This window comes from Myotis brandtii, unplaced genomic scaffold (genome assembly GCF_000412655.1).
Source record: "Myotis brandtii unplaced genomic scaffold, ASM41265v1 scaffold1036, whole genome shotgun sequence".
NCBI lineage: Eukaryota > Metazoa > Chordata > Mammalia > Chiroptera > Vespertilionidae > Myotis > Myotis brandtii.
Window position 1 is genome coordinate 298,163 of NW_005353477.1, and position 12,852 is coordinate 311,014.

The 12,852-nt window shown below is 52.2% G+C and overlaps 1 protein-coding gene across 5 annotated transcripts in view; it reads left to right on the plus strand.

Annotated features, from left to right (window-relative positions):
- Positions 1-12,852, plus strand: part of RARB (retinoic acid receptor, beta) — a 156,927-nt gene that overhangs the window by 131,975 nt on the left and 12,100 nt on the right. For all 5 annotated transcript variants that reach the window (XM_005856593.2, XM_005856594.2, XM_005856595.2 and 2 more), the window contains 2 exons: positions 2,986-3,146; positions 11,709-11,885. In XM_005856593.2, the coding sequence (XP_005856655.1) occupies positions 2,986-3,146; positions 11,709-11,885 (338 nt within the window). The remainder of the gene's footprint in view (positions 1-2,985; positions 3,147-11,708; positions 11,886-12,852) is intronic.

Here is a 12,852-nt window from a genome sequence, read left to right on the forward strand (position 1 = left end):
CCCCCACCCCCCCAGAGCTGGGTTTGCTTATCTGAGTTGTCCAGGGGGCCGTGGGAAACAGAAGGCTTAGGAATGCAGACACAGGCCCCAGTCCTGCCTGGGGGGTGGGTGATGGGTAATTTGGGGTGTGTGGTTCCTCTCTCTGCTTTTCTGTACATTCCACTGAAATCCTGACTTGATTACTTGCAAACAGGATGATCTTGGGCCTCCAATTCCTAGAGTGTAGAAATGGGACTGCAGTGTGCTTGCTCCTCACCTGGCTCACTGTGGAATTCAGTCAGCTGGAATTCTTCATTGCTTAAGGCAATGGCCGGCCTTGCTAAGTAGTCAGTAAGGGGCATTACTGTGACTGCTGTCTTAGATGGTAATGAGGGCCACCTTGGCTTCCGATTCAGAGCAGTTCCTGGTGTCCAGTGACTTGGGACCTCCCTTGGGGCTCTGGGTTGTTCTTGTTTGAAGGTATAATTCACATAGTGTAACATGCATTCCATGACCTGTAGTTATATCCACAAGGTTGTACAACTGTTAGGACTCTCCAACTCTAGAACATTTCATCTCCCCAAAAATAAATCCCATACCCTTTAGCAGTCACTCCCCATCCACCCTCCACCCCAGCCTTGGGCGATCTGGTCTGCTTTCTGTCTGTGAAGCTGCTTATTCTGAGCATCTTATATCAATAGAATCAACCAGCGTGTGGCCTTTTGTGGCTGGCTTCCTTCATTGAGCATGTTTTCAAGGTTCCTCCGTGTTGTAGCATGTGTCAGTATTTCATTCCTGTTTATGGCTGAATAATATTCCATTGTGTGAATATACCACCTTCTTTTTATCCATTCATCAGCCAAGGGACCTGTGGGCTGTTATGAATAATGTTGCCATGAACATTTGTGTACAAGTTTTGCATGGACATATATTTTCTGTTTTCTTGGGTATGTATGTAATGGTGGAGTTGCTAGGTCACATGGTAACTCCAGGCTTCACTTTTTGAGGTGCTTCTAAACTCTCTTCCTCACAGCTGTTCTGATGTGACTCTGGTGTCAGCTAAAGAAAAGGGGTCATTGGCAGGACCCGGGAAGGGAGAGGGTCCGATAACCTGCACCCACAGCCCTGTGCTCACACACAAGCCTTCAGGCCCCTGCTCACCAACCCAGACGTCATCCCTGTAGAGAGACACAGGAGCATCGCCACTGCCACACCCCCCCGCCCCTTCCTCCTCACTGTCTCCCTTTTGCTAACTGTATGCGTTCTTTGTATTCTCCCTGCTGTCAACCACGCTACCCTCAGCCTGTGTTCCCAAACTGCTGGGAACAGTCCAGGCACGTGGAAAAGACTGCACCCGAGGCTGGGTGCCGCACACTGCCTTTCGCCACTTTCTAGACCAGAAATGTTCTGCGCCAAAGAGCAGTGTCCTCTCAGAGTCCCAGGGGAAGACAGGCATCTTGGGAGGCTTTTTCTTCTCAGGCATCCACTCCTTTAGGAATAAGTGTCCACGTGAAGAAAGAACTGATCAGCTGCATCCGCTTGGGCACATTATCCTCTCTGAGGCTCAGTCTCTTTCTCTGTAAAATGGGTTTGAAGTCACCTACCTGATAAGGGGGTTAAGTGAGATACTGTAGACAGTTGTTATATTCAAGATAGTCAAGAAATGTGGGGGTTTTTCCCAGCCCCCCTGCCTTCTGGTCAGGTGTGAGCAGCTTATACACACACTGGTATTTTTCAGTCCCTTTTTTTCCTCCCCTTTTTTCCTCGCTCCCTCCCTCTGTCCCTCCCTCCCCATTCCCATCTCTTCCCTTTCCCATTTCTCCTCTCCCATGCCTTCCTTTATGCTGCCTTCAGCTCCAGCTCCAAGCAGGGCCTCGGATCCTCCTGGTGTAGACCCAGGGAACTGCTCCCAGGAGGCAGCACAGGGCAAATCCTCGTAGGCGATCTCCTGTGCCCTGGGTCGGTCTGCAGCACAGATTCCCGGGTCATGGTGGTGGCACACACAGCCAGGCGGTTTCCAGCCTGGCCACCCTGGGTCCCCAGGGAATGCGGACTCCCAGAGGGGGCACATGGGCTAGTTTTACCTGTTGGTCTCCCTGGGTTTCAGTTTCCTTCCCCGGGAGATCCAGGCCAGAGGCCAGAGCTTTGAGTTACACTCGGATTTGAAGTCACCCGAGAGGCCTGTGCTAGGAGTGGAGGCCCCGGCTTCCACTGCCCCGGGGTCCTGGGTGCCGGCTCTGCCTGGTGCTGAGCTCAGTGGGGCCTGTGGAGCCCAAGACACACCTGCTGAGGGGACAGGGGCCAGGCAAGGTGTGCAGCGGCTGTGGGTGAATAAGTGAATGAGTGAGTGAAGGAATGAATGAATGAATGAATGGTTTTCCAGGCTGAGAGTTCAAAATGCATAGATTATTGTTGTTTAAATAACTTTATAAATAATGAGACATACGGTTGACACAGAAAATTTAGGAAGCAGAAAAGCATGAAGGGACAAAAACCATAATCCCATTACCTGCAACAGGAATTCTCCACAAGTGCCAGTCAGTGAACTCAGAAAACTGAAAAGCGGTGTCAAACCAAAAAGCTTAGTTTGGAATCACCGCGTCTGATGTCCCCCCCACCCCCCGGTGTTGTTTGGGGACAAGTCTCCCAGGCAGGTTCCTTTGCGATGCCTCTGGGCCCTCACCCTGGACTTGGGGAACGTGCTCTCAGTGAGGCCCAGTCCACGTAGCCAGTTCTCTCCACACCAGTGGACTCTCGGCCTTCTGGACGAGCCACACTCTCCTCCAGGACCGCATGTGCACGCTCAGAAAGACAAGCCCCGCGCTCTGCCGGCCTCCCAGCCCCGAGACTCTTTCCTTGGGAGATGTGTTTGCAGCACCTTTTCCCACTGTTTCTGTTCTGGGTGTCCAAGGAATCCAAGGCGTGGGGAGACGGACCCTCCCAGCTCAGGCAGTGCGGGCCCAGCTGCTAGTGACCCCTGATGTGCCTTGTCTCTCGTTTATCCAGCTGTCAGGAATGACAGGAACAAGAAAAAGAAGGAGCCGACGAAGCAGGAATGCACGGAGAGCTATGAAATGACAGCAGAGCTGGACGATCTCACCGAGAAGATCCGAAAAGCGCACCAGGAAACCTTCCCCTCGCTCTGCCAGCTGGGCAAGTACACCACGGTGAGAGACGCTTCCCGCTCCCGGGCTGCTGGGAGGATGGGCACAGGCCCCTGTGCACACGTGTGTGTACACACACACACACACACGCACGCACAGGCTCTGCCCTGGGCCTGGAGGGGACCTCCACCCAAACTCGGCCCAGGATGTGCCTGTCGGCCCTGGGGCTGTGCAGGGCCACCTTCCTCCTTCCTGGAGTTGCCCTTGGGTGCTCTCTATGAGGCCGGTGTTTCCTCCGATCAGTCAGTCACACGTGCATGCATCCACCCGAGAAACTCGAATTGAGCACTTGCTCTACGCCAGGCCCTGCGGGAGGCACTGGGACGTGAACGGGGAAGGTGAGCTTGCTGCTGGCAGGGACTCGTCTGGTGAAGGAGACCAGTGTTCCTCGGGTCATGACGGACACCTGTGCAGAGCCCAGTGGGGACCCAGAGGCACTGGGACGTGAACAGGGAAGGTGAGCTTGCTGCTGGCAGGGACTCGGGGTCTGGTGAAGGACACCAGTGAGGTAGGTGTCCTCGGGTTATGACGGACACCTGTGCAGAGCCCAGTGGGGACCCAGAGGGCGGGTAAGGGAGCGATCTTTTAAAAACACCAATCCACGTGTAAGATCCCCCCAGATTATTGGGGGCCTCCCCTGGGCTAGGATCTGGCTGGTGTATAACCCGTAAACCAAGGCCTGGAAAAGCACAAAATAGGGGTGGCCCTTCCCCAGGTAGGGAGGTGAGTGGGTGGTCCCCCTTTGTTCCCAGTGTTCTGCTGGAATGGCTTTCACTGAGGTTAGAAATAAAGAGAAGAGGGAGGGAGAGGAATGGGAGCAAAGGTAGGAGGCGTATGTTTCCTGGTCTGGGATGAGCTGGTAGAGACGTCATGGGGTACTTTAATTTTTTTAAGTGTATTTCGTACGTATTATGTTCCTTGATGTATATTCCTAGTGTGTGGCACTCAATGAATATTTGTCCAGTGAATGAATGACTAAATATAACTAGAATGTTGTTCTGGCTTCTTTAAGTGGCTTGTGTTGTTTGCCTAGATGCTAGTAAACATACTTTTTAAAAAATGCAAGTATAAATCTAGCCAGTTTGGCTCAGTAGATAGAGCATCAGCCTGTGGACTGAAGGGTCTCAGGTTTGATTCTGGTCAAGGGCACATGCCCTTGCAGGCTCCATCCCCAGTAGGGGGTGTGCAGGAGGCAGCCAATCAATGATTCTCTCTCATCATTGATGTTTCTATCTCTCTCTCCCTCTCCCTTCCTCTCTGAAATCAATAAAAATAGATCTTTTTTAAAATGCAGCTATATCAGCATTTGCTGGTTTGGTGACTGGTGTGCTAGGAAAAGAATGGTATGAAAGGCCACGACATAAGATGAAGTGGCGTTGCCAGGTAGAGAAAGGAACAGTGAGTGCAAGGGTTGCGAAGCGATTCTTGGGGTGCACCCAGCCATGCATTTGGATGTGGGTGCCACAGTTTCACCTATAAAACACGAATGGGGGCCAAGAGCAGGCCCAGAAGGTTTGCTGTGGAAATTGTTGCTAGAACGTGCCAGGGCAGCTTCTCGGGTGAGCATGAGGCTGTGCGGTTGGGTGGCACCAGCTGCTGGAGGGCTGGCATTCGACTAAACAGGTCCCCTCGCCAAACCCAAGACTGGCTCAGGAAGCGGAGGAAGAACCTAATCTCAGCGTGCTTAGGAAGCACCTGGCATGCTCCTGAAGATGCAGGTCCCGATAGGCAGGTCTGGGGTGGGACATAACTAACAAGCTCCCAGGTGGTGCTGGTGCTGCTACTATACAGACCACACTCTGCAAAGCCATGGCCATGAACCTACTTTGAGTAGCAAGACCCAGATGACCTTCTGGGGCCCACCCAGACCCGTGGTGTCAGGGAGGAGACTCGGGGGTGCTCTACTCTTTAATCTGAGAAGGCACTGACCTACCTGCCAGGCCAGGGGAGGTGCTGGACTCAGTGGGCAAGCCCTCTCTGAGCTTGGGGAGCACTGTCCTAGCCCAAAGCAGACCCGGAGCAGGACTTGCTGGATACCATACGGGCGCTTTCCTTTTAAGTCAGGAGACGAAGCAGGCCCGTCAACCGAGAGGCGATGGAGGGTAACGCCATGTATCAAGAGCAAGGGTGCTGGAACCAGATGGATGCGGTTTAAACCCGCTCAGTCACCCATCAGCCACGTGACTGTGCCCAAGCTACTTACCTTCCCTCCGCCTCACTTTTCCCATCTGTAAAATGGGGACGATAGAAAAGGGTTAGGAAGAGGAAAAGAAACAATTCATGCAAAGCTTCTATGATGGGATCTGGAAATATCTACACAGCAGGGATGCGACCACATATCCACTTCCTGGGTATGAACCAACCCTTAGGGGACCTGGTCTCATGCCAGGTGCATGTTGGCCCTGCAGAGAAGTAAAATACGTAATAGCCAGGGCCATGGAGCTTACCATTTATTCCTTTTAGAAGTAGCGATTGATTGCCAACTATGTTCCAAGCACTGTACTGGGCTGAGTATTGAGGTGAGTGTGTCCTGACCTAAGAACTAGGGAAACTGACTGAGGATGGGCCACGGGAGAGGCCAGAAGGAGATGGTGAGAGAGAACAGGTGCTCTGGAATGGTGGGGTGGTGTTGAGAGTAAGTGGGAAGTGAGAAGAAAAAAACCTTGCAGCGCCTGGAATGCTGACTGAGGAATTTGTATTTTAGTCTATAAATAATGGAGAGAAATGGACAGCTTGTGGTCAGGAATCTTTATTATCATCACCATCATTATTATTACAGCTAATATTTATTGAGCACTTACTATGTGCCAGGGACCATGCTAAGGAATCTAAAGATATGAATTCCCTTACTCTTTACGGGACTCTTATGAGGTGGGTACTGTTGCCCCCTTATGGCAGATGAGTAAACTGAGGTGTAGAAGGGCTACATAACTTTCCCCGTGTCTCCTAGCCAACACGTGGGGCTTGAACATGAACAGACTGAATGCAAAGACAGCCCTTTTAACAGCTACACCATTGACAGAAGACATCAGGAGGGCAGCAGGAGCCATTGGGCATCTGGTTGGGAGGAGGTGGCAGTTATCTGCGAATAAATCCAACATTTAGCTCCAGAAAAGATGGAGCAAAAGAGAACAGTCGGAGTCAGGAGGGCTTCCTGGAGGTGGAAACTTTTGAGGCAGGTCACAAGGAGAAAGACATGATAGGACAGTCCCTGGGATCATGAGCTGCTGTGTCAGGGTCCCCAGATGGAGGTGTCTTCCTCAGCCCCCCCAGGCCCTGACTCACTTGGGAACCAGGTGCCATTGCATCCACTCTGGTCTGGAGGAGGGCAGGGCAAACACAAAGCACAGCATTCGACCCTCCTGGAACACATGTCCTGTGTGGCCTGGCTTCCCCCAGGACCTGGGACCATTGTGCTCCTTCAGGACAGTCCTCTCTCTATTAGCACAGCTCCTCCCCACCCCAAAGCCTCATGGGGGGCCTCTGCCACCTTCCCTGCCCCAGGCCTCCCTCTGAAATCAGTAGCCTGGCCTGTGGATTCTCATTATGCCGTGGGTCCGCCTCCACCTGCTTCCAGGCCAGCGAGGCTGCCTGCCCTGCCTCCTGGGAGGATGCAGCAGATGCTGTCAGGGCCCGACGTGGGTCCCATCGCTCAGTGCCCCCGCCCCAGGCCGCCTCTGGCTGCCAGAGCTGCTTGGCTCACGTGTGCAGCACCGATACTCCTGGGAGAGGCCCACCTAATGACCAAAGGAACAGCCCAGCCTCCTTGCCCCTGGAGCAGGATCCCTCCTGTGTATCCTCTAAACCAGCGGTTCTCAACCTGTGGGTCGTGACCCCTTTGGGGGTCGAACGACACTTTCACAGGGGTCACCTAAGACCATCAGAAAACACATCTATAATTACATATTGTTTTGTGCCCCAGTTCCCCAGCAAGGTGGCGCCCCGGTGCCCTCAGGGATGATCTCCACAGGCTGCCTGCCCTTCCCTGCCCCCTCCCACTCCTCCTCCAGGCTTCCTGGGATCTCTTCCCAAAGAAGCTGTTTGCATTCAAATCCCAGTCTCGGGGTCTGCTTCTGCCTAAGGCAGGTGGCTTCCCTGAGGGCATCCAGGGCCCCTTCCCATTCAACTGCTTGGGGGACAAGACACCGTCAGTCCCCAGCTGGTGCCCATTGTTCTAAGGACTTCGCAGGGACTTCCTGCACCTCTTGTCCAGCAGGGAAAGGGGAAGCGCCAAGTTTCATCTCCAGAGGCTGCTCCCCAGCACAGGGCAGCCAACCTCCCTCCAGGTGCGTGTGGCAGGTTTGCAGGAGCGAGGCTGCCCTGATACTGCCCCTCCTCCGGATGTCTCTCGAGTCCTCCTCTCTGCACACAGACCTAGCTCTGTTTTTATCGGAAGCCACTTCAAATCCTTTCTGGAAGTAGCTGGGGGTATAAATAAATAGCAGCAGCCATAACACATTCTCTGCAAGTTTCCAGCGAGCATTTTATTTTTTTTTTTTTTTTAGCGAGAGCTTTTTTTAGATGGGCGGTGGCTCCCACTGCCAGAAAACTCCCTGCCACCTTCACCAGCCTGGCATTTCTGTGGGATGCCTTGGGAATAAGTAGGCAGAGAGGAACTGAAAAGGCAGCTAGCCGCCCACCTACAGGTCTTGGAGAGAGTACTTCCTTTTTCTTCCCTCATTTGCGTAGGTTTGCGACCACAGGTCAGGCCGCCGGAGGCAGCAGGAATGGGTAGGGGAGGCAGAAACATATGCCCACCACCTTCTGGGCCCAGGCCCAGCAGAGGGCGCTTCAGAGCTAGTCTCCATGGGAAGATGTCTCACCAGTGGCCCCTCCAAACACAAGGGGTGGGAGGGGATTCCATGTAGAAAGGTGGGGAGTGGGGTGTGGCTACTGTATTGAGCTCTCCAACATGGAAGGAGGGTGTGAACCAGAGGACACCATGGGCTCTGGGGATACGTAACTCTGCCTCCTCAGGACAAACCCCAGCCACTACATCATTTAGGCTTTGGGGCCTCTTAGACTCAGGTTCAAACCTTGCCTGTGCTACTTAGGAGGTTCATGACCATGAGCGTCATGGAGCCTCAGCTTCCTCATCTATATAATGGGGTTGTAATAGTACCTACCTCCTGGGGTTACTGGGACAGTTGAATGAGAAAGAGGTGTCAGGATGCTTTGTATAGTTCCTGGCACAGAAATGTGCCAACTGAGCAGGGCTCCTCCGCGTAATCCTGCTGTGAACACCTTGTCCTTTTTCAAAGCCACGTGCCCACCCCCAGCCGGGTTTCAGAAAAGCTGCAGAAAACCCACACGTCCTCCGCGCCCCGCCACCCCACCCCCGCAACCGCCTCCATCCCCAGCCACCCCAGGCCGCGCTGTCCATTCGCCGCGGCTGGGAGATAATATATAAGCCATTTTCCACCCCGTGCCCATGAATCCAGCGCGCCGTCTAATAAAACACCAGGTTATTTTGTGTTTTATTAACTGCCTCTTCCCTTCAGTTTGCATAATCGTGAGTGAGATTTACATGCCGCGGAGACGGCCGTGCATTCTTTTTAATAGAAGGTGCCACAGGCTGCTCCCGCTCAGGCCCCGGCGTGATGAAGTGACCTCATCCGATGCTGATGAAGATTTCGTTCACACTCGCTGGGCCGGGGCGATGTCTTTTTTTCCAGATGGATACTCCATTGTGAAATGATTCCCCGCAGTAGGCGCGCCTCTCCGCCCCTCTCCATCGCGTCTTCCCCCGAACCGGATAAACTGCCTATTAAATTTAATTACAGCCCGAATGGCGCACATCTTGATCTGATGTTCCCCCGAGTGCACTGTATTCCGCCAAGGTCCTCGAGGAGGGAGGACAATAAATCTGGAGGGCGCATGCCTACTTTCCGCAAAGAACAGTGCAGACGGCGACGCTGGCCACCAGCTTCCCAGGGCACGGATGGCATCCCTGATGCCAACGTTTCTTTCTGGCTTTGCTCACCAGCATTCCAGACAGGAGCTAGTTTTACTGGCTCCGTGAGCTGATTTCCACTGAGGGAGGAACGAAGGACATGGGTGGGGGTGCATGGTACCCTTAACTGATATCTGTCAGGCCCCAGCCAGACCTGGGAGCCTTTCCTTTCCTTGGAAGGCTCAGGTCCACCTTCAGAGGCAACGGAGGCCTTGGGAGGGGCCCAGGCCTCAGCCTAGGACAGCCTCAGCCTCAAAACCTTAGCTGTCCTGAGCCATTTTAAATAAGCATGGGCTTATGGGAACTTCACTCATTGGTTCATTCAGCACCTATTTCTTTAAGTGCCATGTGCCAGGCACTGTTGTAGGCACCATACAGCAATGAAAAATGAGACAAGCCTGGCAGGTGTGGCTCAGTGGTTGGGCATCGACTTATGAACCAGGAGGTCACGATTCAATTCCGGTCATGGCACATGCCTGGGTTACAGACTGGATCCCCAGTAGGGGGCATGCAGGAGGCAGCCAATCAATGATTCTCTCTCATTGATGTTTCTCCCTCTCCCTCTCCCTCCCTCTTTCCCTTTCTCTCTGAAATCAATAAAAATATATCTTTAAAAAATGAGACAGAAAGCCCTGTATAATGAGTGCCTGGCAGGGTGCGTTAGGAGATCAGTGCTATAAACATCCAGCAGGATGGGGGGATGGTAGAGGGGACGGTCATCTTCAGTGCAGGGGTTGGAGAGTCCTGGCTTTTCTGTTTGGGGCCATGGGGGGGCTGAAAATAAAATCTGTTTAATTACATATTTAATTCTTTACCAGCAATGTTTTACTTTTTCCAATTCTTGAAATGTTTTTTTTTCCTCATTATATTCAGTACAGGAAATACCAGTATCTATGGACGAGTAGAAATTATTATATACTGTTACGGAAATACACTGAGTGGCCAGATTATTATGACCACCTGACGTTTGTAGGCAAATTAGCGATAATTTCACGCTGAAGTTGCTAGAGGGCTAGACCATTATAAATAGGGAAGCAGGTTGTTTACCACGACAGTAGAAGTTATTTTTTTCTGAAGATATGGGTAAACAATGTGATTTAACAGCCTTTGAACGTGGGATATATATATATATAGAGAGAGAGAGAGAGAGAGAGAGATCATGCGAGCAGAGCAGCATATATTGAAAACCCCAAGCATAGGCTACTTACAATACAATTAAGGATGTAGGAAGTTTTTCTTCTTCTGAAAAATGGTCTAAATAATTTTGCATGTGTAGAAAGAAATTTTTCAGAGGTCCAACTTACCAATATAATACTAAGAGACGCTCATTCCCTTTTTTCTTTATAATCTATCAGGTTATAATTGATAAAATGTCAACCTCAAAGTCAAGTCAAATGAACAATGCAGATTTTATTTTTTTTAAAGGTATAGTCTTGTGAGTTTAGCAAATGTATGCAGTCAGACATATGCTTCCTTTGTTGTCATTGCTGACGAGCCCTCTGCCGCCTGGTGTGTCACAGCTTATCCATTCATCAGTTAATGAGCATCTGGGTGGAGCCGCTGTTAATCTATAGGTTTCCCTGTCCATTTCTTTATTCCCCTTGCAATGTATCTGTTGAAGAAAGCAATCCTTTGGGTTTATGAGGTCTCTGCCTCTTGGGTGTTGACAGTCGCATCCTGCGTGGTGTAGTTCAGCACGCTTCTTTGTCTCCTGGCTTTCCTGTAGTTAGAGCTAGACATGTGATTCTGGGTTGACATTTCATAGGCAGTGGTACGTGTTTCCATCAGGGCACCCAAATGGCAGGCTGCCTCTTTTTAAGATAATAGCAACCACTGATGGTCAGTGCCTAGAGCCAGTCATTCATCAGAGTTCTAACATGGTGACTCCTTATTCCATTCTGTCATTTATTACTGGATCTAGAGGCCCGGTGCACAAATTTGTGCACCAGTGGGATCCCTCGGCCTGGCCTGCAGGATCGGGCTGAAACCCGCTCTCAGACATCCCCTGAGGGGGTCCCGGATTGCAAGAGGGCGCAGGCCAGGCCAAGGGATCCCCACCAGTGCACAATTGGGGCTGGGGCGGGACGCGGGAAGTTGGCCAGCCAGGGAGGAACTGCAGGAGGGCTCTAGGGCATGTCCGACCTGCCTTGCTCAGTCTCAATCGGCCGGACCCCAGCAGCAAGCTAACCTACCAATCAGAGCATCTGCCCCCTGGTGGTCAGTGCCCATCATAGCGACTGGTCGACTGTCTTCCCCCTGGTGGTCAGTGCACTTCATAGCGAATGGTTGAGCGGACTTAGCATATCATTAACATATTACGCTTTGATTGGTTGAACGGCCGACCAGAGGACCAGACACTTAGCATATTAGGCTTTTATTATATAGGATAGTTGCACAAAGAGAAATCCACCTCACCTATCATTTGGTGATCCAGTGGTAAGGAATAAGATTTTGAGCATTTTTAAAAGGTAAATCTAAGCTGAAAACTCAGCCAAACCACCAGGACGCTCCCTGGCCAAGACTGACGTGCAGGCGCATTATCAGGAAATGTGCTGAGTTTCCTGCCTTCCACAGGGCTCCCCAGCAACTGTGGTGTCTTCTCTCCCTCTTAGAATTCCAGTGCTGACCATCGAGTCCGGCTGGACCTGGGCCTCTGGGACAAATTCAGCGAACTGGCCACCAAGTGCATTATCAAGATCGTGGAGTTTGCTAAACGCCTGCCAGGCTTCACCAGCTTGACCATCGCAGACCAGATCACCCTGCTGAAGGCCGCCTGCCTGGACATCCTGGTAGGTGCCCTTCTGACCTGTTAGTAAAGGGTTCGGGGCGGGCGGAATCGGGGACTGGGATGCTGTGAAGACCTCCAGAGGCTCCGGTTCCCCGACCTCTCTTCCTGCCACCTCCTTGGCACCCAGTCCCATCCTCCCAGCCTGCACCTTCGTTCAGCTGCCAAAGGCTCGGAGAGCCCCTGGAGTTGGAAAGAACCTTCCAACCCTCTCTACGTGGTGTGGGAACCCCCTCCACATGACCTTGGGAACAGGTCCAGCCAGTCTTGGTCACAGACCTCCAGCGAAAGCTTGTTCCCCCTCGACCTCTCCCATGGGACAGTGCTGTAGGTCTTTGAAAGGCTAAACCACTGGAGGTGGCTCATAGCAGCCTTGTCCCATCCCCTGATCTCACACCATCGCCATTGGTGGCCTTGAGAAGTCTTTTTATTCCATGGGCCTCAGTTTCCCCAACTGTGTACAGGGGATCCCTGATGCCCCTCCACTTCCTGCTGTTCTTACACTGTGACTTCTAGGGCCCTAGATGAGTGAGGGCACTGTCACACCTTGTCCTCTGCAGGTCTCTGCTGGCTGGATGCCCACTCTCTCCCTGGTGGGGGCTCCAGGGGCGGGCGATTAGCTCTGTCTAAGGCGGTTTTCTTGGGCGGAGAAGCAGCTCCCATTAGTGGTGGCAGGGGCGTGTCCTGCCTGGGAGACTGTATGCTGACAGGCCTCCGGGGACATGGATGGGAGGCTGGCCCCGGGGAGGCATCAGAAAATAGGGAAGGGACAATCAGCTTTTGAGGTATTTAAAAGCGTAGATTTTTCTTTTTATTACATCTTTCATAGCTTTGGGTATAAACAGTTCTGCAAAGCAAACAGTTACTCACTGTAAGTAAACACACACACAGACTTGCTCAGGAGAGAGGATCCTGGAAGGGCGGTGGTGGAGGAAGCTTGAATGTTTATGTGTCTTTCTGTTTGCAAGTTG